This window comes from Ammodytes marinus (assembly GCF_949987685.1).
Source record: "Ammodytes marinus genome assembly, chromosome: 6".
NCBI classification, from domain to species: Eukaryota; Metazoa; Chordata; class Actinopteri; order Uranoscopiformes; family Ammodytidae; genus Ammodytes; species Ammodytes marinus.
Window position 1 is genome coordinate 31,767,112 of NC_137235.1, and position 27,809 is coordinate 31,794,920.

At 42.3% G+C, this 27,809-nt stretch overlaps 1 protein-coding gene across 4 annotated transcripts in view; it reads right to left on the reverse strand.

The window, feature by feature from the left end:
* LOC307251581 (uncharacterized protein) overlaps nucleotides 1-27,809 on the reverse strand; it is a 124,997-nt gene that overhangs the window by 45,853 nt on the left and 51,335 nt on the right. For 3 of the 4 annotated variants that reach the window (XM_080028955.1, XM_080028953.1, XM_080028954.1), the window contains exons 4-8: nucleotides 27,305-27,712; nucleotides 22,790-23,000; nucleotides 15,855-16,073; nucleotides 6,309-6,530; nucleotides 3,549-3,716 (exon numbers count right to left, since the gene is read on the reverse strand). In XM_080028955.1, coding sequence (XP_079885081.1) covers nucleotides 3,549-3,716; nucleotides 6,309-6,530; nucleotides 15,855-16,073; nucleotides 22,790-23,000; nucleotides 27,305-27,712 — 1,228 coding nt within the window. The remainder of the gene's footprint in view (nucleotides 1-3,548; nucleotides 3,717-6,308; nucleotides 6,531-15,854; nucleotides 16,074-22,789; nucleotides 23,001-27,304; nucleotides 27,713-27,809) is intronic. The other variant, XM_080028956.1, reaches the window with a different exon arrangement.

Sequence of the window (27,809 nt, forward strand, 5' to 3'; positions counted from 1 at the left end):
TTGACCTGTAAAGCCTGTTGTTTATTATTTAGCATTTGTTATTATTATTATAATGTGAGCTGCCCATACATGTTTAAGTTTAGCTCTGCTTTTGAGGTCAGATAGGCCAAAAGTTCTTGGTGAAATACGAGAGACGCCGAGATCATGTGGCATTTTTTTCTTCTAAACACTTGAAAGTAACTCTGATCAAATACAACATATAATTCATAATGTTTTAATTAATATTCAATGACAGATAGAACCAGTTAGATTAAAACACAGTCTGGGGGTCAGAACACAGGACCCTTAGAGCCAGCTAGTGTCTGGGGATCAGAGCAAAGGACAATCTGAACCAGCTAGAACAGCCTGGGACTCAGAACACAGGACTAGACCCACCTGTCATTTTCTATCTTTTGAGTCTTTGATTAATATTTTTCTGCATTTGTTTTATTGGGATCATTTATTGAATAAAGAAATATTACGTAGAGTCAATTGATGTTAAAGGTCACATGAGCACCAGAGTTCAACATGTGAATGTGCCAGATTTAGCCATGCAGGCTAATTTTCACCTGTAGTCCCTGGCAGGTTGATAGCTTAACCCATTGATGCCGGCTGCTGCGCGACGCAACATTGTATCTCCTGCCGGAGGTTCAAATACACATGAGGTGGGTTTTGTTGATTTTTTAAGACCACGTGAACACCCAAATGTTGTGTGGTTTGCCGGAAATCACGTCAATAAAAAAATAATAAAAAATAAGCCTTTTAAATGTATTTTATTTCATTTTCATGTGCTACACAGGCTTAGATATTAAGGTTTTGGTAGACGTTGACAATTCGTTGTATTTTTTCAGAAAACCCTCAGGCATTAAGGACATGCATCCTAGATTGCCATAGTCATCAATGGGTTAAAGAAAACATAAAAAAATACAAAAATACAACACATAAGCACAAAACGAAAATGACACAAGCACAGACAAGTAAAACGACACAACCATTACTCCAGCCACCACAGGTGGTGTGTGAAAAACATGAAACAAGTAGCATAACGACACAGATAAAAGTGCATGAACATATAGTAGGTTTAAATTAGCGCTGTCAAATTAACGCGTTCATTTCGATTAATTAATCACAGAAAAATTAACGCGATTAAAAGAATGAACGCAGATTAATCGCACTTATATAATGCCCTTTGATCCGGTGCAAAAGTGGTGCGCAGCTGAACCTGTAGCTTGCATACACGGCCCGCACGGGTAAAAGGGAGAAAAGTAAAGAGAGAAGCAGGGGAAAGGGGCCGAGGGCTCTATGAACGGTTTATGGGATGCTTCGGGCAAATAAGCATTAAGGTAGGAAGACATCTTACTTTATTCTCCGCAGTGTCTTTGCATTATCGTTTTAGTGGGTGCAACAATGTAGGTTCAAAACAGTATCTCTCAATCTTCCTCCGTGTGTCTCAATTTTGTTTGCTAGCTGTCTCGTCTCCCGCATAAACGGACACCCGCCCCGTGTGTGTGTGTGTGTGTGTGTGTGTGTCAATATTTTTGCCTATGAGTACGACCATGGTGAATGAATCGGCATAGGCTATGCGCTAGTTCCTATTTTTATTTCATGTAGAAACCTGTCTGAGGGGAGGAGACAGAAGTTACGAGAGACGGAGAGCGAGAGAGCGACAAACTGTAGTAGTCTATACAGCTGTTTATAAACAGGCATAAAAATGTCATAAAAGTATGCGATTAATTTAGATTAATTAATCACAGAGCCTGTTATTAATTAGATGAATTGTTTTAATCGCTTGACAGCCCTAGTTGAAATACACAAGCACTTACCGTTTCCATAAGTGTCATGCAAGCGGAACAACGGCATGTGCCATTATACCACTGGATCATGTCGGTAAAAAAACGCCTATTTTTTTTTTTTGTATATAAAGAACAAATGAGAACAAATGCAAAAATTACTTGTAGCACAGCATAGGGTGTTATTCTATGGAATACCTGTAATGATGATCTTTATCCACTCTAAAAAACTCAGAAATAAAGTGGCCTATTGAATGGTCATTCAGCTGAAGCAGTCATTTTCTGTTTTGTAACTTTGTGGACTGTTTGACTGTTTTGGTTAATCTTTTCCCATTATTTTGTTTGAGCTGACTGAGTTAAAGGTCATTGTCACACACACACACACACGCACGCACGCACGCACGCACGCACGCACGCACGCACGCACGCACGCACGCACGCACGCACGCACGCACGCACGCACACACACACACACAAAAAAATATATACAATATATAGGCTTATATGACACTTTGATATTGTATATATTTTTTTGGGGCGACTGTGGCACAGGTGGTTAAGCGGGTTGGCCAACGATTCAAGGGTTGGCGGTTCGATCCCCGCCCGGCCACCTGTGTCATGGTTGTTGTGTCCTTGGGCAAGACACTTCACCCACCTTGCCTTGTGTGGATGTGTATGATTGCTGTATGTTTGAGGTGGTGGTCGGAGGGCCCGTTGGCGCTGAATGGCGGCCACGCTTCCGTCAGTCTGCCCCAGGGCAGCTGTGGCTACTCTCGTAGTTTACCACCACCGGTATGACTGTGTGTGAACAAATTGAACCTGGAACCTTGTAAAGCGCTTTGAGTCACAGAGAAATAAAGCGCTATATAAATCCAATCAATTATTATTATTGATAAAACACGAGTGAAACCTTTGCTTAATGTCTAGCCATAGGCTACAGTGCCACCCCCTGGTAGATATGGGACCTGCCTCTGTAGCCATAGACTGTAGCTAAACGATATAACTTTGTATGACGACCCCGCCCACGTTCAGGAGGTACTATTTGCAGTGGAAAACGACCCGTGCTGCTACCAAAAGCAAGTTGAGCTGAGTCGAGTTGAGTCGAGTAGAGCTACATGGTAATAGTGTGTGCTCCAGTGTGTGTCATAAGCGGGTAGAATAATTACAGAGACAGCAGAAGGATGATAGTTTTGTTTGCTTAAGCTTCCAGCGTATCAGCCAGTCAGCCCAAATATGTGAGCTTGTGTGTGTGTGTGTGTGTGTATGTGTGTGTGTATACAGCTGAACAGTAAACAGCCTTCGAGGGGTTCACAACTTATGCAATTATCTCACATCACTATTAAAAGTTGTACTCAACAACATAGGAAAAACTGATGAATCCAAAATAAAGGCTGCTAAGAGTTGGAACCGCACAGATTGCATGTTGTTTACCCCCCCCCCCCACACACACACACACACACACACACACGCACACACACACGCATTTACACACACACACACGCTCTGTCTAAATAAAAACATGATGAAATGCTTTAACAGCTCCAGGAGCTTCACTCTCAACATCAATAGAGATGCCCGCCCCACCCCCACACACACAGCCAAAGTATACAGTAGTACTGAACTGGATGCATGCTGTTGAAGTTATTGCCAAGAATCCAGGGATTTCACACCTCAGGCCCTCTACACACCTTCATCTCTCTTTGCTAAAACACAAGTAAGTGACTCTCTAACACACACACGCACGCACGCACGCACACACGCACACACCACATCTTGTACCTGTGCTGTTGAGTCTGCTGAGTCTAGCTGAGCCGCTCCGTTGCAATGGATTGTGGGTTGTCAGCTTCATCAGCCCCTGACCGGCAGCATTAGTAGCTGTCTTTGCTGGACTGTGATTGGTTGCCGTCCTGACTGTGTTGTGGCTGCTGACAGACGGAGCCTTCAGACCTGGAGAGAGGACACAGTAGCGGTTAAAGGGCATCGCACTGTACAGCTTACTCCAGCAGGGTTTCTATTTCACTCTCCAGCCAGATGCACACACTCAAACTCTACCTGCGTTCCGAATTGCATACTTTCTACTATATACTGTAGTATGGTAGAAAAAGGATTTAGGATGTCCCTATTCTTGTGGCCTGATTTAGGATGGTTAGAAGTACCTGGATGTCCTACTTCGTCCGGCCAAGATTGTTAGTGTTGAAAACAGCATCCCATTTGGGCGATTCTGACCCACAATCCGGTGCGCACGTGAAGTGAGGTCACATCGACGAAGCCTCCATACGAAAACAAACGGGGATGCGACGGATATAAACAAGAGGCAAGATCAAGGCGCAATGTTATGATGAAATAGAAGAGTAAATGTATGTCCCAATAGTATGCCTACTGCATCCTAACTAGATTATTTTTATCGTCGGATGTAGATGTAGGAGTACTCTATGCGCTAAGATAAAATGTTTTGTGAATACAGCCCCAGATCATTACAACACAACACTCACACACATTGCGTTTACATGCAGACTCATAACCGGGTAAATAAACGAATAAGACTTCAACAGGACTTGGAAAATGCATGTAAACACCTTTATCCGATCTACTTCGCACACAAATCTGCACATTAACGGACAAGCGAAGTCGGATAAGAACACCTAGATAACTCGTTCATAGTCAGCACTCTCTCTGCATGTATACAGGGATCGGATATCGCATATCGGAGTTTGCGTTCTGCGCTTGCTGGAGAATCCCTGTGGAGGATTTCACAAGGAAGTGGAAGGAGACGATGTAAAAAGTAGTAGGGTTGTTGCCGGAAGGGAACCGGACGTGGCTCTATAACCACTTGTTGAAAGGGCTACAGCGCCACCTAGCATAGTGGAGACAGCCATGCATCGGACATTTATCGAATATTTGAAAGGCCATGTATACTCAGACAAGTGACGTGGTCCGTTCGAGTGGCAAGTTCGGTATATGTCTTAATCCAATCCAGTTGTCCCATGGAAACGTACTGTATGAGACCAAGACACAATGTGTGCCATGTGTCCTGAACATATACAGAGTTATCACTGCAGAGCTGCTAATGAGACTGAAAGTCAAATCTAACCATCAGGACAAACTACCCTCTGCAAGTACCACGCATGTTTGACTTTAGAAATCTAAAGAGCTCCAATCTGATATAGTTGCTGTCGTCACTAACCTGGTATCTCCAAAATGTCAATCCAAACATTTCTTTAGGAAACAAAAAAAACACATGTGAATGTCTATGACTGCTGTATGTTTGAGGTGGTGGTCGGAGGGGCCGTAGGCGCTGAATGGCAGCCACGCTTCCGTCAGTCTGCCCCAGGGCAGCTGTGGCTACTATCGTAGTTTACCACCACCAGTATGACTGTAGGTGTATCCCATTCCAGAGGCCGCATCCTTCTAAGGACGCGGTCTACGCGGTCTATGAAGGCTATAGCCTGTGAAGGCCGATTCGAAGGCCGAACGAGCGTTGTTAAACAAGACGGTCTCCGTAGGTCTCCATTTACGAGCATTTCCGGTTTGCGTAATAAGCCGTTACCTTGCGTGACGAATCGCCGCTCCTGTGCTGCCTAGCAACCCTGATTGCTGCCAATGGAGACAGCCTTGTCAACGGAGGAAAAAATAAAAAGAAGTTGCATACCAGACGAAAAGAAAAAAAAGTACAAGAAAAAAAGAAAGGAAGATAAAAGTTAAGAAGATGGAGCAACACGTTGCTGTTTTGTTATTTTATTTTATGCCATCTCTGAAAAAAACGCAATGAATCTTGGGATATGTTGGGCCGTGAAGGATACATCTGTTGGACCCTTCAAAACCGTGAAACACCATTAATGTCTGTGATGGAGGACCGTTAGAACTAGACCCAATTATATATTCCAGGTGAACTTTTATACAACCCATGTTTTGTTTTAAGTTGATGTTTGTTCTGTTTACATTGTTTATTTTCAATGTTGTTAATTATTTTTTATTTCTTCTTTCTTGTATTTCTGGACATATTCTCCTGTCAATTTGATTAGATACGTAAGAGCGTATGAATGTTATGACCCCTTGTAACGGATATTGTTTCTAAGTGAAAGTAATTGCTGTAAAAGGAGATCTGAAGAATATTCAAAATAAAAAATAAGTATTAAAAAAAAAACTTGAAACAAAGGCTGCATTTCTCGGCCGCATATGAAGGAGCCTTCCAAATGGAACAAGCCTTTGCACGCCGCTATGACGCAATCGGTCTTCAAATGCAGCCTTCGTAGGCTGCGGCCGCTCGATTGAGATACACCTTGTGTGTGAATGAATGGAACCTGGAACCCTGTAAAGCGCTTTGAGTGCCTTGAAAAGCGCTATATAAATCCAATCCATTATCATTACAGTATTTTAAAAACAAATGAACTCAGCGTCGTCAATTCACAGCTCTTATTAATAAATTGGATCAAACTTTCGAAAAGCCGCACAGACGTGAGACCAATAGCACTGATTTATGAAGAAGAGATAAAAAGGTTTGTGCCGACAGCGATGATACAATCAATGACACATGCTGACCTGTAGCTGTGGTCCTGGCCTGAAGGGACAGAGCTCTGCTCCTCATTGCCGGATGCTTTGGGGCAGCAGTGTTAGCAGTGTTAGCAGCATTGCTAACTGTGTCCCTGGGGGTGTTGGTGCTGGTGGTAGCTGCAGTGCTGGAGACCAGGGTCCTCGCAGTGCACCGGCTGCCCACAGGAAGTGTGCCTCTGCTGGGCTGCTCCTCTGCTGATGCTGTAGGAGCTGAAAGGCAAGTGGAACAGCACATATTATAACACCAAATATGACTCCATATGGATGGAAGTGTTCAACTTTTAAGTATCCACTTTTCTTGAAGGTCAATGTTGTGAGTTCTATAGACGATAAAATAATATCTATCAGATAAAATAAGGTACTTAAGTGTCACAAGGCATTCCATAACCAAATGGTGAAAGTACAGTGGTGGTAGTCAATGCTTTAAAGAAGGTAAAGCTCCTCAGAAGCTACGATATGGTACACGATGCACACCATTGCTTTTCTAACGTCTGCCTCTGATACACTCTTGTCATGACCACCAGTAGACGGCTATAGTAATGCAGTTAAGTTACTGCATGTGCAAACAGAATATTTCCTGTGCGCCTTCACATTAAAAGCCTGTTACTTGCCAAACGAGAGTTGAATTTTATTTTTAAGCAGATAAGAACAGGAAGTCGCTGCCCTGCAGCTCTCCAGTCAATAGCAGCTATTTCCGTGTTTTCAGATTTACGCAGTGAAATGAAAACAGAGGACAGAAAGCTTGTCATTTGCAATACTGGCGGATGCAACTAACGTTCATGAGGCTTCTATAAAAGCTGCATGAACGCCAGTGATGCATGTTCAACATATTTTCGCTCAGGCAGGGGGCAGCAGTTGAGTAGGAGGTCCCTAATGTGGACAAAAGTCACATTGCGTTTACACTACGATTTGAATGTGGACACACAAGCGACGTAAACCACCTCCGAATGTGGTTTTTGTGATCCGATCTCAATGCGTCTTGAGAGTGTTTCCACCTGTAGTTAGAGCTGTATTCATGTGATCAGATGACAATCAGATGTTAAAGACAAGTGGAAACGGGGTCTTTGAGTCAGAGTTGATGTTTATTCAAACTTTGCAAGAAAATCCATTAATGCATTCTGGAGACATTGTGGTCACCCCAGCAGGGAAATTGTATAACCAGTCATAAAATAGGTTTAGCTTTTTTTTATAATGTTATATCAGTCCAGTCAAATACATAAACACTATTATCTGTCTAAGGTATCGCCTTATTCGCCTCACAACAGGAATGGAGGGCATGTGGGCTTTTATCAGGTGTGTGTGTGTGTGTGTGTGTGTGTGTGTGTGTGTGTGTGTGTGTGTGTTGTAAGAGTGATACTTTAACCCAAAGTAGATATGGGTTAAAGTATCAGTGTAACTCAAATGCCCTGAGGCTACTTGCTGTTCTAAACAGCAGAGATGACGATGGGAAGTTCTGTTGTTGTGTTCTAGGCTGGGGCTATTTTAATTTCTTCTTCTCTGCAATTTAAAAAGTGATCCAGACTCACAGAAGCACAACAACAATGTGCATGTGGCAGTCCAGCAGGCTCACAGCACAGACAGCTCCTCATATACAGTACAGGACATTATGACATTGTATGTTCTTTTTTGCAAAGGGGATGGTAAAAAAAAAATATGACAATGTAAAAAATCGCGATTCCTATCTTCAGATATTAAATGGATTCATAATTTGCTAAAACCAATAGACATTCTAACAGTCTAACGTTGACTTTAAATCACATGCATAACAAGCTCTAAACAGAGACATAAAATTACGATAGATAAGCAATGGACATTTCATGCCATTGTTTTCCACACAGCGGACTGGGGTAGATATCCTCCTTTGAACTGAATCGAAAAAAATTGAATTGTGAGCCCAATAATTGGAATCTAATCGTGGTTCATATACCACCAGATGTATAGGCTATTATGCTACATTATATTACAAAGGCATACAAGACATGTATGTAATGTCTCCATGTATACTGACGTAACACAGAACGCTAACTGTGTGTGCAGGTGTCTGATAACTGCAAACATAACGTTAACATTACCATGGAAACTAGGAATCTCAAACGTAATCTGGTTACCATAACAACCGAGTGACCTGTCGCCATGGCTGCTGGTATGTGTTGCTATGTGAGCGGGAAAAAGGGATGAAGGAGAAAAAGGAGAAAATATGAAAACGCGCTAAAAACATTTTGCAACAGGAGGATCTGAAATATGACATATTTCTGCTCTGACAAATAAACCCCACTTAACAAAGATTATGAGCAAATCTCATGGTCATCATCAGTAGGCTATGTGTAATGTTATGTAGTGTGGAGCCTATAAGCAGCCAGGCTGGGAGCACAGACAGGCAGATGGGGATAGATCCTTACCACAATGGAATGTCCATTTGACAGACAAACAAGTCTACACTCTACTGTCTTTGAAGCGCTGCTTGTAGAACATCTTCTCACTACCTAATTATTTTCGATTTCCATGTACCGGTATTTTATTTTGTCTACATCTATCTATCTATAAAGCAAGAAACGTCTGTCTGTGTGTCTGTCTGTCTATGTGTCTGTCTGTGACTCACATATCTCTCTCACTGTTAGTCAGATCGGCCTGAGCTTCCGGATATGGCTTGCGCACGGCACGAAGGTGTGCATCCTTGATTGATTATGAAGTTTTGGACCAAATATGTAGAAGTTATCATATTTATATCATGCTGTCGGTGAATACATGCGCGCACTGAAGGCCACAGTAACAACGGGCATGAAGTAGTCCCCGGCTAAACCCCGCCTCCCTCTGATTTGATTGGCTGCTGCGACCAAAGCTTGAAATTAGTGATGAGCGGGACACACACCCTGCGTTCCAAATCACATACTTTTTCTTTTTACTACACTACATACTAAAGTACAGAAGAGTTTTAGGGCCACAGACAGGAGAGAAAAAAAAATCAGATAAGGAAGATTTTTTTTCATTATGTCGAGAAATGTCAAGAATAAAGACAAATACTTCAAAATGCTATTGGAGTTGGTGGGGCATTTATGTATTTTCAGCATACTACAATTGAAGTGCCTGTATTGGGACATCCTAAATCGTTTTTCTGGCATACTAAATAGTATGGAAGTATGGGGACTGGAACTCAGGGACACAGCAGACCTGCTTCCTACGGGCACTGCACTAGTTTAATTACAGTCATATGAAAAAGTTTGGGACCCCCTTCTAATTTTGGGGATTTTTGTTCATCATTAGCTGGGATTTCAAAGAAGCAAATTCCTTTTCTTATATGACATACCTTAGGGAAATAGAAGCAATTCAGCAGTGTCATTGTGTTTATTGGAATAATAGAAAATATGCAATAGGCATCATAACAAAATTTGACTGGTGCATAAATGTGGGCACCCCAAAAGAAAAATGTCATCAGTACTTAGTTGAGCCTCCTTTTGCAAAAATAACTGCCTCTAGACGCCTCTGGTAGCCTGTGATGAGTGTCTGGATCCTGGATGTAGGTATTTTGAACATTCTTACATACTAAAGCGATCCAGTTCAGTTAAATGTGATGGCTGCCGAGCATGGAACGCCCGCTTCAAATCATCCCATAGATTTTCGATGATATTCAAGTCATTGTACTGCAACGGCCATATCAGAACATTGTACTTTTCCCTCTGCAGGAATTTGAACTGTGTTAAGGGTCATTGTCTTGTTGGAATATCCAACCCCTGGGCAACTTCAACTTTGTGACTGATGATTGAACATTATCCTGAATAATCTGTTGAAACTGGGTTGAATTCATCCGACTATCGACTTTAACCAGGGCCCCAGTCCCTTAAGTGGCCACAGCATGACCAAATTTGACAGTAGGTAGCAGGTGTTTTTCTTGGAATGCAGTTTTCTTCTTTCGCCATGCAAAGCGCTTTTTATAAAGACCAAATAACTACATTTTTGTCTCATCAGTCCAAAGCATTTTCTTCCAATATGAAGCTGGCTTGTCTAAATGAGCTTTTGCATACTCCATGCAACTGTATCTGTGGCGTGGACGGAGAAAGGGCTTCCTCCTCATCACCCGGCCATACAGATGTTTTGGTGCAAATTGCGCTGAATTGTTGAACCATGTACAGATACACAATCTGCAGCCAGATGTTCTTGTAGGTCTTTGGAGGTGATCTTTGGGTTGTGTGCAACCATTCTCACAATCCTCCACCTATGCCGCTTGTAGCATCCCCGGCTGAATGATGATCTGCTCTTGAACTGATGTTTATTATTCCTTTATTTTTAGGTTGTAGTTTTACAAAATAATAAAGCACCGTAAAAGCTAGTGCCCTACAGCCAGGTGCTAGACTGTTGTAAAGAAAAAAGACATCGCCTATTACAATTTTCCGTTTTTCAATGTCAAGTGAACAAAAAACACTCTCAAAAACGTTCATTTCCGTTTCCTGTAAATAATCCTTCAAAATAAAAGCACTCGCGTATAATGTATACAAAAAGAATAGTAAAAAATAAAAGGCTGTAAATCTAAAGTAAATATGACCGTGGGGTCCGTTACACCGCTCCTGCTTTTTCTTGGTCTGCCATGCCTGGGTTTAACTGCCACTATGCCTGTGTCCTTCCATTTCCTGACAACGTTCCCTACAGTCGAAATTGACAATTGAAACCTTTGGGAAAGCTTCTTGTAGCCTTCCCCTAAACCATGACAATGAATAATCTTTGTTTTTCAGATATTTTGGGAGCTGCTTTGATGATCCCATTCTGTCTCAATTCAGCAGAGAGCCAAAGAGAAGTGCAACTTGCATTTAGGCACCTAAAATACATTTTATCATGATTAAACAGACATTTCTATGAGGTTCAAGGCTTAACAACATAATCTAAGTCATCAGTTTTATTTATTATTTATTTATTTCATTAAAATCAACAAAACCACAAGGGTTCCCATATTTTTGCACAGCCAGTTTTTCACATTTTATTTTATTTCATTCAACCAAATACTGCTTTTCAAAAAATCTTTGTTTGGAAAACATCCCAGTACTTAGCTGTTCCTGGTAAATTAAAGACATACCACTTTTATCTTTTTTTAGTGAAAGCAGAGTCAATTATAATGCCGGCTGAGAGGGGTTCCCAAACTTTTTCATATGACTGTAAAAAAAAAAAAAAAAGTAAGCCTATATAATAAAATAAATTGATTTAAAATGCACCCCACACACATCAGCTGGGAAAATATTATTTAAGTGGCCAATATCTAGGCTAAAGTCTGTTTTTATCTTACAGGATGAGAGAGTTTATTAGGATACAGAGTCTGAGTATCCTCAGCGGGCAGAAAAGTGTGAATCGTAAAATTCGGGCATTCAAAAAACCTCTTCTCCCCGCGGTGCTCCACGCGTAGACGTACCAGTGTTAAGCCGAAAGCTGTGACCTGCCAGAATGTGTGACCCTAGAGGGCGCTGTTCTTATTAATTAACCTAGTCTCATAGTGAAATATAGGCTATGTAAAAACGTTCGTCCATTGCGCAAATTGTAGAAGTTTCTCAAAATTGACAAATTCCATTTTTTTTTAAAGGTGAATAACCAACCCAGTTACCCATCACAGTGAAGTGTGTAGGCCATACTTTTTCAACTGTTCAATCATTTAAATTGGAAGCAAAAAACGTACTAATCTCTCATTGCAGGGATGTTTTTGTAAAACTACTATATTTGAGCTGTGGACCAACATAATTATTAAAACATTTCACTGTGAGACTGGGTCATTATATGCCTACAGTCTATTGAAATCAGTTAAGGATAGTACTCTTTCTACTCGCATGCTTGTTCAATCTTTAAGTTAATTTTTGCTTCGCTCATTGGTTGTCTGTCTGTCCTCTTCCAGTTTTCCCTGGTGGTGACGAGACGGTGTGGATCCCGTCTCCCCCTCTGGCAGCATCTGAGAATGGATCATCAACGCGGAAGATGTTGCAGTGGTTAAGGACGCCACCTGGAGACGTGGGACGTAATCCCGGCGCTGGAAACCTTAGTTTTCCCTGGTGGAGACGAGACGGTGTGGATCCGGTCCCCCCTCTGGCAGCATCTGAAGTTCTCCTGCATCCACACTATTCACACTTTACTTTAGTATTACCATGTAAACATCTGGTCAATGATCAAATTCCTTCGTGATTTGTCTCTACTTATGACATCTATTGCAGTATGTCCGTCCTGGGAGAGGGATCCCTTACTTTGTCAACTCTCCCTGAGATTTCTTAAAAAAAATCCCGGTAAAGGGTTTTTTACTGGGAGTTTTTTCTCAGCCGAGCTAAGGGTGTAAGGGCAGGGTGTCATATTGTATCATATTGTATGGAATGTAAAGCCCACTGAGGCAAATGTCTATTTGTGATATTGGGCTATACAAATAAAACTGATTTGATTTGATTTGAGTGAAGAAGGTGGGACAGGGGGGAAAGAAGTACGCGCCAAGGACCTCAGTGAAAAAGTAGCCATAAACTTTACTTGGTCTGCTCCCTGTCTTCTCTGGGATTCCAATCACGCGTAGATTATTGCGACGTGACCATGATTCCAAATCGTCGGTTTTAGCCATGAGCTGTGCATTTTCAGACTGCAAACCAAGCACTGTCTCCTCGAGGGCAACGATCCGGTTGCTGTGGTCAGACAGGGCTGTCTCCATGGCGGTTATCTTCAGGTTGAGCGAGTCGGTGGTCGACTTGACGGCCGCAATGACAGTCTGACATCGTGACTGCCTCTTTCTTTGGCGAATTCTGCCCCTTCTCCTTCTGCCTGCTGCGGCCCATCAACACCAAACAGTCAGGGGTCGCAATAACCAAGTTAAAAGGTCTTTTGAGAAGTGTGTGGTGCTAGTATATCAAATAGCAGAGAGTGGTTTTATAGTCTACAGCCACTCACTGGTTGTTAATGGCTCTGCTGCATTCTGTTGCTTAGTTTTGGTGCTGTTAGATGAGTGTAAGGTCGTGTTCACACCCAATAGTCTGCTTCTTTGGTGTGCACCAGTTGAGAGCAGATACCTTGTTTTTTTTTAGAAGGTTCGGTTCACGTTCACAAAGGCAAAACTCAAACGGACTATATTACATTACATTACATGTCATTTAGCAGACACTTTTATCCAAAGCGACTTACAACTGGAGCACACATTCATACACCGATAGCAGCAGCAGCTACCACGCAGGGTGCAAGCTAACTATCAGGAGCAATTTAGGGTTCAGTGTCTTGCCCAGGGACACTTGGACATGTGGTGGGGAGACGGGGGATCGAACCACCGACCCTGCAGTTGCGGGTCGACCACCGTACCCTCATAGGCTACATCAGAGGTGGAAAGAGTACTTAAATATTCTACTCAAGTAAAAGTACAATTACTTAGCCTACTTACTTAAGTTAAATTAGGCTACCAGTCTACAAATCTACTTAAATAAAAGTAAAAAGTAGCGGGGATTCCCAAACCCCGGTCCCCGGACCGATGCCAGTTTGTGGACCAGTTTGTTCCGAGCCTTGAAATCATTTTCAAACCTTATCCATCCAAAAACTTAAAAAACAAATAAATCAAAATGTGTTTCTTTGAGCTGAAGCCTTGATGGCTTGGCAGCTCATTGGTTCTGGACACTGGCTATGTATCCGATGGACAGCGCTGCACACAGTGTGAGGACGCGGTGTGAAGTAGCAGGTAATAGTCCATAGTACAGAGATGAGCGGGTCCGGATCCTTGCCGTCTGTTGGGGTAAAATAAAGGTTGATGCCCAACCCAACATTACTGGCAACGTGATACAACATTCAGCTCAGGATCTAGTAAAACATTAGCCTGGTGCTACCAGACCATCGTACTTCATTTCATTTGTACAGAAGGTCTGGAACTGCTGTAATTGGCAAACGTTCAGTTACTTGGAGGCGGGTGTCTGTTGAAGTTTAAAACTATTGGATCTGCTCAGTGCCACTCTGGATTAGCCAACCAATCGCATAACGTTTGGTCGGCTTCTGACGGTGCGTTCCAGTTGTACAGGGAACTCGGAAATTTCCGGCTTCACTATATTGTAGTCTATGGATCTACCGGTACCTGGCAACGATAACTTGCTAGAGCCTAACGTTTAGTTATTTGGATGAGAAAGGTTCTAGGCGTCCATACTTTCCCGAGCAGATGCACTGGAACACAGACAGGTCGGAACTCGGAACTACCAAGTCTCTCAGAACCAAGCCCTGTGTGTGTGTGTGTGTGTGTGTGTGTGTGTGTGTGTGTGTGTGTGTGTGTGTGTGTGTGTGTGTGTGTGTGTGTGTGTGTGTGTGTGTGTGTGTGTGTGTGTGTGTGTGTGTGTCTTTCCTGAAAATTCTGACAATGAACACAGATGATGGGACATCTTTTCAGAGACATTAGTTACTTAACTTTTCTACAGCGTCTTAATACTTTGATCTGAGCCTGGTTAGACCAGCCTGATCTCTGAGCTTCACATTGGTTTCTCTCCCACAGATCAGTCTGGACTTTCTCCAATCTCTGTGGGGAGGAGCCTGGACATAAAATGACCGGGCCAATCAGGAACCACGTTCTGACCTAAGGTTTGTCCCTTATGGTAGATTCTGATTTCCTATTCTCTTGAGACCAGCCATAGTCGCAAGCTTGTTCGTCATGGATTAGACACACACACACACACATATACACACAAGCACGCGCATACGCACACACAAACACACACACAAAGGTTGTCTGTTTTCTGAATCCTAACCAGATGTGCTCCTTGACCTCCACATAGGAAGAGGGGACATGCTGAACACACACACACACACACACACACACACACACACACACACACATAGACTAGCAGGCTCCCCTGGAAGTTTGTCGGATGACAGTGTAATAGTTCACTCTAACAGCCTGAAACGTCAGTGGCCTCTTAGCAGCTGATAGCCTGGTCCTACCAGACCATCTTACTTAATTTAATTTTTACACAAGGTCAGGAATCGCTCAATTGGCAAACGTTTACTCACTTGAAGGCGGGTGTCTGTTGAAGTTTAAAACTATTGGATCTGCCCAGTGCCACTCTGAATCTGCCAACCAATCGCATAGCGTTTGGTCGTGACGTATGTCTTGCGCTGGCTTCTGACTACAACTGAAACTTATTCTTCTCAGCCACTCCCTCTGTTCGCTGATTGGACCGCCAAAAATCTGGCTGAGAAAACCCGCTAATATACCGCAGACCCAGACTGACTACTGAAGGGAAATGAAAATTGAGCGGAAGTAGGTAGGTGGGCGGTGCCAGGCTAAGCAGCTGATGCCACATGTATAATATGACTGTGTGTTTGTGCTGAAGATGAAGTGTGTGTGTGTGCCCTCGAGAAAACAGACATAAAAAAAAAGAAGGAGGTTAAGTCAGGACTGAGAGGGAAACCACACCAAAGAAAATCATGTTAAAACACACACACACACACACACACACACACACACACACACACACACACACACACACACACACACACACACACACACACACACACACACACACACACACACACACACACACACACACACACACACACACACCACCTCACCATTGCTTGTGGCTCCATTGTTCTCATTGCTGCCCAGTGACAAGGAGCTGAGGCTTGTGGGTAATCCCTTAACCGGAAGTTTTGAGGCGGCGGGCACAGCAGCGGGCCACCCGCCCGACGCTGGCTGCTGATTGGCTGTGGCTTTGGATTTGGACCTTGCTGGGCCTGTGCTAGCCAATGACGAGGCTCGCTCTGCTGCAGTGCGAGGTTTGGGGATACCTGGGAGAGAGAGAGAGAGGGAGGGAGAGCCTTATATGAATATAGAAATAATATAGTAATTCAAATTGTGTTCACTTGAGGACAAGGGATCTGGTAATAAATCAATCAGGCTCTGCAATGGAAACTGTCATCTAATGTGTCTGACGTTAATGTCTTTCATTCCCCATTTAAAAGAAGTGACAGTCTGTTTACTGCACAGTATTATAGCTTGCCTACATAATACAGCGAATATAAAACACTGTCAGCAATGCTGTGCAGCGCCAGCTTAATACTTTTGCTGCTGCTGATATGCGTAACTTAATTCTTAAAATAGACTATTGCTTCTCATACGGAAGCGTAATGATTCTCTTAACAAAAAATGTTTGCACTGGTTTTTTCTGAATGGCCGAGGTGATTAGATCAGAGTTATGAGACAATATCCCAGTTAATTCTTCTCCAAACCATAAACTCATTTGTTAATATTTCTAACTAGTGGGAGTTTTTTTTTAAGTTTTTTTTTTTTTTTGAGAAGTGGAGAAGTGGGAGGATCAAGCATTTGTTTCTCCTGTTTCCATGGTGAATCATGTTATTAACGATCCATTGACGATGGCTTTTACGCACACGCTCAACCCAGAGTGAACACGTTCACGCTGCGTTCCATTACCCGTTCAACATGCCCTCGTTCACTTGCCCTAGGCAATTGCCCTCGGGGGAATCCCCGCCGCCATCTTAAGTGTCGTTCCAATTGTCTGGAAACTGAAGTGAACTTGGTGAGATAGACCCTCGGAGGGCTGAGTGATCAAGTGAACATCCATGGTCACTCCGAGGTGGATATCACCCACAGTGCATTGCAGTTCATCTTCTTCTTCTTCTCCTTTTATTTTCCGGTAGACTGTATGCTTTTAGGGACATCGCGGCCACCCACAGGACAAATATGTATATAAATATATTACAAAACGCCGCAATTAGCCTATCCTATTTCCATAGGAACAATCCAGTGAATGTATTGCAGTTTACACATTGCTGCTATAACACCGATGGCTGCCAATTATAGGACTATTTAAAACAAATGTTTTTGGTTGAAACTAACAGAAATAAGAAAATACGTCGGAGCAAACAATTTACATGTGTAAGTAACAATATCTTGATAATCTGAGTTACCATGTCGAAATTCAATGTTTGTTATGTTATGGAAATGGCTTTCTGCAATATAGGCTACCTTAGCAGAATGTTATAATTCTGTATTAGTTGCATTCAGAACTACCTATGTAACTGACGGTCCATTGCGACTACAAGGGCAAGTGGGTTCCATTTAAATCCCCCGCTCCTCCCCCGCCCAGTCTCCCTCCGCGCTCCAAGTTCCCTCCGTGCAACGTATGCTGTTACGTCATACCAAGGGCTGAGGGTAAATGAACGAGGGGAAGTGCAACTACTAATGAAATGCAGCTTCAGAGTTGATTGATCCAACACTGATCCACTGTTCTGAAACCGATAACCCAGATTTGCTCATCTCTGAGTTGAGCAACTCAAGAGTGCAGGATTAAACCCAGAGTTTGTAAACCCTGCTACCTGAAACAGGCCCCAGATCACACTGCCCTACAGGATAGTTGGGCTAAGTGTCTTTGCAGCATACACTCTAGGCACCAATTCATTCAGTATAAGGTTGTACATCAGCTCCACTATTCGCATGTCAAATTCCATTCATTCTATCCCTCCTCCTCACCCCTTTGCATTAGGCGCAAACACTCTGATGGAACCCTGACTCATATGTTTTGGTTCTGTTCCAGACTCCACAATTTCGGGTCAAGGATGTTTTGTTGTTATTCCATCCCAACCCAGAAACAGACATTCTAGGCTCATCACAACAACTAGAGACTTTTAGTCATTGGAAAGCTCTGTCGATCCAGTATGGGATGGTGATCGCAAAGAAAATTATTCTTAAGGTTTGGAACAAAGAGATAATTCCCTGTTTTAACATCTGGCTCATAGAGTTCTCCAATACTTTATATATGGAGAGAATTTGTTATGAAATTTCAGGGAAAGCAGAAAGATTTAAACAGTTATGGCAGCTTGTCCTTAACTATATAACAGTACTGAAGGGACCTGCATGACATCTCGTTGACTTTTTATTAACTGCTTAACATTTGCCAACAGTTTAAACAATGTCATTGGAAGTCCTTAGAAACCTGTAAAGTAGAGTACGCCATGTTAGTTAAAAAATCCATAAATAAAGTATTAAAAAAAAAACATGACTTCACCAAATCACAGCTCCTCTCTCTGAAGCCTAGAGAATGGATGGGCATCTTGTCTGATAATAGACATCAATAATCTTTTGTTAAGGTTGACTTGCAGTTGCACTGAAACCATGCCACTATGTCGTCACACAGTCCTACTAACAAACTGGAAAGTACTGATGGCGGCGAAATGCTGCGTTTAAGGTTAACTGGGAAAGAGGGAGTTTCAGAGTTTTCCGAGGTAAGTTCTGCCTGGCAAAGAGGAGAGAGAGAGAGGCCGGGAGAGAGACACAAAGAACTGTGAAAAACTTGTTATAAAGAGAGGGGGGGGGGGGGGAGAAAGTTTACATGTGTTCACCGCAATAACATCCACACACACACACACACACACACACACACACACACACACAAACAAACAGAGAGAGTCTCTGTTGGCCTGCAGTAAAACTTGTCCTGCGACTGAGAGGGCCAGGAAACATCTGGCTTCATTTGGATTTTTCTTCTGATGAAAAGCCAGCCTGAGGGAAGCAGCTGGATTCTGTTACCTAGGAAATCAATGTTAGGTAAGAGTACACAGTGTACACACACACACACACACACACACACACACACACACACACACACACACACACACACACACACACACACACACACACACACACACACACACACACACACACACACACACACACACACACACACACACACAAACGTCTTACGAAGCCACTACCCCTTTAAGTGACTACATTCCTCCTGTAAATCATAGACCTGATTCTATTCTAACCTAACATCTGAATGTGAAGGATTGACAGCAGCACGACCCCTTTAAAAACACACGCACAGCTTCAACAACAGTTTGCCATTTTGTTTCTTACTTCTACCCTGCGTTCCAATCCCCATACTTCCTTACTATTTAGTATGCCAGAAATAGATTTAGTATGTCCCAATACATGCACGTCAATTGTAGTATACTGAAAATACACAAATACCCCACTAACTCTAATAGCATTTTGGAGTATTGGTCTTTATTCTTAACATCTATCAACATAATGAAAACAAATCTTCCTTATCTTTTTGTTTCTCTCCTGTGGCCCTAAAACTCTTCTGTACTATAGTATGTAGCGTGGAAAAAATAAAAAGTACTTGATTTGGAACGCAGGGTGGGTTTCACTTTCTAAAAAGCACAGCTTGTAAAATGCTTCTCAACAGCCGACTCAGATGTCCGTCTCTGAAAACTCTCACTGAGTTGCTTTTCATACCGGTTAACTTTTTCATCTGTTTCAGGGAGATTGAATAATATACCCTTTTTATAATATAGTCTTTTTTATTATCTTCCTCAATGTCTTTTTATCCTAGCACCTATTAATCTCGATTGGTTTGTTGTGTTGTGTGTGCATATATGAGTATGTGTATTTGTATATGTGTTTTTTGATGAGTATGTATTCATTTGATCGTACTTGCTCGTATGTATTTTGTTAAAGCACTTTGTAAACCATTGTTTTTAAAGGTGCTATATAAATAAAGCTATTATTATTATTATTATTATTATTATTATTATTATTACTATTATTATTATTATTATTATTATTATTATTATTTTGAATACCAGGTAGAAAGAGGATCATAATGTTTGGTTTGAGAACAGCAAAATGTAACACATATATTCAGATGTCTTCTCAATCCTTCTCAATAGATGTGTCCTGCTCTGAAGTTAGCCAGATCTATACTTTAAAGGGTCGCTATGCAGTTTCAGAGGAGGGGCCGATTTGTTTACATTCACAGAGCCTGCACTTCATTCACACATCATTTCTCCTACATTGAAATCTTAGTATTGACTAGTCATAATTTCATCATATCAAATCAAAACTAAATTATTTGTAGGCACCTGAAACCAAAGGTAAGACAATTCTACCCAAACATGTGGGCCCTGCTTCTGTAAACAACAACAACAGTGGAACAGTAACATGCAGGTAGGCTTTCTGACTTTGATAGTGTTCCACGATCCAATTTTCCTGTGAGGAAAGTTTCTATATTCAGCTATACCTTAGAAAAGGTACACTACTCCGACACAGCAGACATTGAATAGTGCACCTTTTAGCTCCAGAGTCAAAACATGAGTCAGCATAGCAAACAGGAAAGACAAGCATGCTGCAGGGTCCAGAGAGGTGTTTCAAGAAGCGGGTTTTGAGGCAACCCAGAGTTTGTTCGCTCTGAGTTAGTGGAAACTCTGGGTTTTCCGTTTCAAGAAGCAGGTTCAGCGCAACCGAGAGTCAGTTACTGCGGCAACATACACCGTGAGTCTAACCTGCTGGATAGGTGGTTAGAGCTACCCTGAGTTTGTTTTCACTTTACGCTGCAGCTCCGACTGAAGAAAGAGTGTCACTGTTGATTGACCCAACTCTGATCCACTGTTCTGAAATCGAAAACCCAGAGTTGCTCATCTCAGAGTTGGCCAACTCAGAGCGCAGGATTAAATTCAGAGTTTGTAAACCGTGCTTCCTGAAATACCTCCCATGTGGCTATGGGATACATTTCACTGTGAGCTCATAAGATGTGCAGACGACGGCCGCATGGCAGTTCACAGATAGTGAACCAAGACAATCCCTGCGTTCCGAATCGCATACTCTTCATTGTTTCTATTCTACATACTACATCCGACAATAAAAATAATCTAGTTAGGATGCAGTAGGCATACTATTGGGACATACTTTTACTCTTTTATTTCATCATAACATTGCGCCTTGATCTTGCCTCTTGCTTGATCTTCCCCGTTTGTTTTCATAAGGAGGCTTCGTCGATGTGACGTCACTTCACGTGCGCACCAGATTGTGGGTCAGAATCGCCCAAATAGGATGCTGTTTTCAACACTAACAATCTTGGCCGGATGAAGTAGGACATCCGGGTACTTCTAACCATCCTAAATCTGGCCACAAGAATCGGGACATACTAAATCTTTTTTCTTCCAAACTATATAGCAGAAAGTATGCGATTTGGAACGCAGGGAATCTATTGAGAGGTGTTGTTGTGCTACAGAAAGACCAGGCCCTTAACCTGACCTCATGATAAGATATGCTTCTCAGTTTAGCATTGTCTAAGTCCATGTATTTATCTGAGAAGTAGATTTGAACCCTTTATAGAAGCTTATCACATCTTAGGACAGATAGAAACACTGAGCAAATTAATATGTAGAATAGGCTAAAACTGTAATGGAACACATGGACATTGGTGATGGTTGTAATCAAAATGGCCAACACACACACTCTCTCTCTCTCTCTCTCTCTCTCAAAGGCGCCCATTGAGGGCAATCTCAGTCTGAGGTCAAGAGGCATCCGTTTGTTCCTGTGTATAACAGACAAGCTTTTGTCCATCAGAATGTGACATTTATAAGGAGAAAGATCTGGTTTTAGACGCTCACACTTTTGATCCACATAAACACACACACGCACACGCACACGCACACACACACACACACACACACACACACACACACACACACACACTGAGCGTTTCCCACTGTTTAAATGATACACTCACATCTCAGTATTGAGTAAAAAACTTTTGATCCACATAAACACACACACGCACACGCACACACACACACACACACACACGCACACGCACACACACACACACACACACACACACACACACACACACACACACACACACACACACACACACACACACACACACTGAGCGTTTCCCACTGTTTAAATGATACACTCACATCTCAGTATTGAGTAAAAAACAACGACTAACTACTAGTGTCCATTTCACCATTCAACACAAAGCACTTTGTGTGGTAGATTCACACACACACATGCCTGACAGGAAACAGACCGGAAATGATGGTGAGTAAAGTATGAAAAAGAGGAGCAAGGAGAAAAAGTAAAGGAGGATGACGCAGAGAAAATGTTACCCATGTGTTCTTTAATCTCCACTGAAGACAGATAGGGAAGTGCATGGTAACGTTAGTTTGTGCATACTCACATAGACACACACACACACACACACACACACACACACACACATGCACACACACACACACGCACACACACAGTAATGTTACATGTCTGTCCGTCAGCAACTTGCTCACTGTATTTGAAAAAGTGTGGAAACTGCTCAATAGTTTGTGCAGTGTGTGTGTGTGTGTGTGTGTGTGTGTGTGTGTGTGTGTGTGTGTGTGTGTGCGTGCGTGCGTGCGTGTGTTTGTGTGTGCCTTGCCTTGTGTGTGTATGCGGTGTTGTGGCATGTGGAAGGCATTTTAACTTGCAGCCCTGCAGTGTCAACCGGCTAATTTCCTGAGTCTGCCGCTGTAAAGACGGAGCAAGTCTACCATTACACACACACACACACACAGAGTCAGAGAAGCTGAGCTGTGCGGCAAGCTTCTGTCTGTGTTTACATTTCGGGTTTCATGAAGTCAAAACTTGTCAGTGCTGAAATAGCCCATGTTTATATCTCTACGTACATACTGTATATAGAAACCATGTAGTGACTCACCCTGGCACTGACCCTGGATCTGCCTCCCTTTGGCTGGAGATTCACTTTGTCCAGCATGTCCCAACGTGGAGGAGCTATCATTGTAGTTTATCCTGGGAGCTCCACCGGCCCCTAACCCTGGATTCAGGGCCGGTTGAGAGGGTCTCTTCTCCACTCTGCTGGTCCCTCTGCCTTGCAGCCTAGTATTGGGCCCCAGCTTGGAGGAGACTTTCTGTAGAAAGAGCTGACGTTTAGTGACAGCGTCCCAACCCAGCATGGGCCCCAGCTCGGAGCTGCGCAGCGAGACCATGGTGTTGGCCATTCCCCTGCTCGCTCGCTCACACACACACACACACACACACAAACACACACACACACACACACATAAATGCTTGTGGACAGGGGGAAAAGGCAGAGGGAGGCAGCAGAGGGGAGGAGTAAAGGGAGAGAAAGAGAGAGAGAGGGGGAGGAGGGAAAGAGAGAGAGAAGGAGGGAGGGACGATTTGGGAGTGTGCTGCAACCGCAAGAAAAAAAGTTGCTATTGTGTTGAACATTCCCCTAGAGAGGATCCTGGCGGCTCTGAGATGGCCAATTTTCTGTGTGTGTGTGTGTGTGTGTGTCTGACTCTATAAACACCAGCACACATGGAGTGAGTTTGTGGGACAGGGGCCTGGCGTCTGTCTCCCTCTCTTTCTCATGAGGAAAGACTCAACTCGTACAAAAGTGCTGTTAGAGTTGTCACTGCTAGGGTTGGGCGGTCTCCAATTTTCGATCCCTTTAAATCTGGCCCAAATTCTCTCTCGATAAACACAGTATTATCGTCGGTAAAGCCTATTTCTACCTCAACTCTAGCCTTTGTGTTTAAGTTTCCTGCGGCCTGAACACTACATTTTACAAGATTACATTGAATGAATCACAATGGAGTTACCTTTGCCAAATACTCATTTTAACTGAACAGCGCATGAACACATCACAATGCAACAACAACCTACATCTCAAACAAAGGAAACCAACAAAAAAAAATGACAGGGACATTTTTAACAGTGCAGATTAAAGGCCTTTGTACACCGGGCGCGATGCGAATAAACGGCACGTAAAAGCGAATGTTTTGAAATGTGAATTTTGTCACGTCTCACTTTAAGAAGCGACGTCCCAGAAAAATCGAAACTCAGTTCGAAAAAATAACAGATGCAAATTACGGCGCTGGTGTGGACGCTTGTATTGACTCTGTATACGTTCGGTAATTAACAAATTAATCGCACAAATAAAACGCGCCCGGTGTGCAAGGGCCTTTAGCCTCCATCATTTACAGGAGTTATGTCATGGATGACTCTGAATGTTTCATTGATTGTACTTCTGTTTTTGTCTTTGTTTAATGTGACGAAGTAAGGAGAGCGGAACACACAGGAATACTGCAGAATGTTCTTATAGCTGACTGCCTCCTCCACGTGTGAGCCCCGCCAATAGCCTGAGCCTGAAGGATTACTGTTAACATACCAGTACACACTAAATCATGTGTTGACATGCTAGCTGGCAGCATGACTGCTGTTAGGCAATACTTGGAAGGATAGACAGTTATATTCAAAATGTATTGAATATCGAGTGTATACTAAAATTTAAATACATCTAACTTAATCATATTGTAGACATCTGAACTACGGTCACTATAGATGAGAATATGATAGAAGGAGTATGGAATATATAATGTGAAAAAGTGCTATCATTCTTTGTCATTGGTGAAAGTATGGCCTCCTTTGACCTTAATCCCAACCATTGGAAAATAAAGGCAGATGCACCGAGCAACACGGCATGTTATACTGTTATGCACATGTATTATAGGTGTGTGTGTGTGTGTGTGTGTGTGTGTGTGTGTGTGTGTGTGTGTGTGTGTGTGTGTGTGTGTGTGTGTGTGTTTGTGTGTGTGTGTATGTGTACAACCCCTGAGGCTGCCTGTGAGAGAATACGCTAGGGCAGGTTTTAAAGCTGTCACTGGCTCAGTGGGTCTTTAAAAACACATACCACAGACAGAGCAGGCAGACTGTACATGTACCGCACCCTCACTTCAATCACACTGCACAATATTGAGGCAAAAACACTGTTTTTCCAAGCACTGGTCAAATTTCAGATTTTCGGCTATTATGCTTCCATAACATGTCTTCTTTCATTCTTGTATAAATAAAAAGGTCCAAACCGTAGGTGTTTATTTGACTAAACCTTGTCTGTTTTTGCGTCTGTATATTTCTCCTATACAACCATCTTTAACGGCCATTATCTCAACATTAGTTTTTTCAATACACTGAACCAAAATACATTGAATTTCTTAAGCACTGACAGACATAAACTAAACTTTCCATAATCATTCTCAATCTTGTTCATATGTTGTTCATAATTTCATTTCTGAGATATTTTCTTCTTAAATGCATGCTGAAAATTTATTTTACATCGTATTTTATGTTCTATAAATTGAACTAAGGCCAAAATCCGTAGAACACTGCCTTTATCCAAAACCTAGATTTGAGATAAAGAGATAGAAATGTACGCTTTAGATTTTGCCAATTTTGTATATATATTTAAACATTTCTGAAAAAAATGTAATACAAAAAATAATAGTTTTAATGTAAGTAATCAACTGGCAAAGAATAACGCTGATATGCATAAGTTAAAAACTTTACCCTGATTAGGTATGGTGCTCAACGACACACTGCCTTTTGTCAAAAGGTGGATTTGCATCAGTCTATTATTTAGTCGCCAGTCTTTCCTGTTTTGAACTGTACTTTACATACTTTCCACCTAGCTGAGTGTTGATGACATTGCTAAGCTCTAGTATAGCCTGTTTGAGCACATATCAGGACTGCTATTTCATATTCAGCTGCAAAGCCAGAAGCTTAAAAATAAAAACAAATACTTTCCTACTAAGGAAATACTTTTTGTATGTCTCCACAAATGAAAGCTTTTCTTTTCTGTAGGCTTAAATGAGGCCAATGACAAAGCATCTTATATCACAGATGATGGCAACATCTTTCTCTTCCACAATGGCTCTGTTGCATAACCTGTAAGAACTGAACCTGGATCATTGTTGACATTTTGATTGAACAATGCCATTGTTTTAAAATGTCACCTATGACTAAACACCCCAGTGTGAACACACTCACAGTAGGGCAAGGGGGGTATTTCAGGAAGCAGGGTTTACACACTCTGGGTTTAATCCTGCGCTCTGAGTTGGTCAACTCTGAGATAAGCAACTCTGGGTTATCGGTTTCAGAACAGTGGATCAGCGTTGGGTCAATCAACTCTGAGCGTGTTCACTCTGGGTGGAGCGCGTGTGTAAAAGCCATCGTCAATGGATCGCTGATAACATGATTCACCATGGAAACAGGAGAAACAAATGCTTGGTCCTCCCACTTCTCCACTTCTCAAAAAAACGTTGTGGCAGTGACACTCTTTCTTCAGTCGGAGCTGCAGCGTAAAGTGAAACTATACGCTAACTATCGACATTCACACGCATTCTTTGCTTGGGAACAATATTTAGCTGCTATATAAATAAGCTCCACAATGTAAAACCAAAACAAGCTATTAATGTATCATTCAAACAAACAACTTAAAAGATGTAACTAGCCAGTATTCCTCCTTGAAAGGCCAAAATGTTGATACAGTAGACAAGGGGTGCCCATTACATCGATCGCATTGTGGGTAGATCGCGAAGGCATTCTTAATTTTTTTTTACTGGCTCAATATAGGCTCCTAATCTTTGAAGACCCCGAACAACTTTATTTAAAAATATAAACAATTGACTGGCTCATTACAGGCCCCTAACCTTAGTAGGTAGGGGGGGGCATACAGAGATCTGGCACCAGTACATTTTTGATATTTTTTAAATTACATTGTTCGTGGCTATGAAGAGTACTGTATTAAAAAAAACAGAGAGATTTTTTAAACCTGTACATTTTTTCTTTCTGCTTTTTGGTAATTCTGTGTCCCCAAATTATTCCAGAAAATAGTACTAAATAGCTCACATAGGACGCAGCTGATTTAGCCTTAGTATTCTTTTCAAAATGCACCAGATTGATACATTTTACTTTAAAAGTTTAAAATGTTTCTTCCGGGGGGGCATGCCCCCGGACCCCCCTAAAAGGCCCTGAGTATTACCTTAAAATGATTTGTTTATTAATCAAAAGAAATATATGTAAGACGGACTCTCAGGGGGCCTACGAAACCTCTCAGCCCCAGGGCCTAATATGTTTTGCATTTTTATAGTAGGTAGATCTTCTTGACTTGGTTATTATAAAAGTAGCTCACAAGCTGAAAACTTGTGGGCACCCCTGCAGTAGACTATGTTTTTAACCAAGAAGCTTTATTCATTTAGATTATGCAGCCTATTCTAAAGCTGTCACTTTACACTATGTTTTAAGGCTGTTTAAGTGTGTTAGTTCATGTTTTTGTTGAAAAAAACAAGAATTGTATGAGAGAATCATGATTCAAATGATTAATTCACATTTAAGTTAGAATGGAGCCGCCCTATTAGCTCACAGTACTCACCCTGCTATGATTCCTTTGTTTCTCCACAGCAGTAGCCTCCCTTTGCCCCCCCTGCACACACTCTTCATGTGCATCTCCAACACCTTCAGTTGTTCCAGACAATTCCTGGAGCTCCTTGGTGGTAGAGGCCAGCAAGTTTCCATCCTCTCCCCCCTCAGAGGCCACCGACCTGGGGGAAGCCGAGCGGAGTGTTGGACTGATGGGCCTCTTCTCACTGGCTGCTGCTGCTGTTGCTGCTGTCTTGCGGTTGGTTTGGAGGTGACTGATGCTTTTTCCTCTGATTCTGGGTATCAGCACCACTGGAGAAGCTGCAGATGACCTTTGCTTTTTACCTCCAGCCTCCACCGTGCTGTATGCTTCCTCCTTCCTAGGAACAGCTCTCTTCCCATAGCCTGGAGCACATTTGTTCTGATGAGAGGAAGAGACAGTACAAATGTTTTAGACAGAAAGACAACTGTGCAATACTTTATACAACCCCAATTCCCCAAAAAGTTGGGACGTAAAA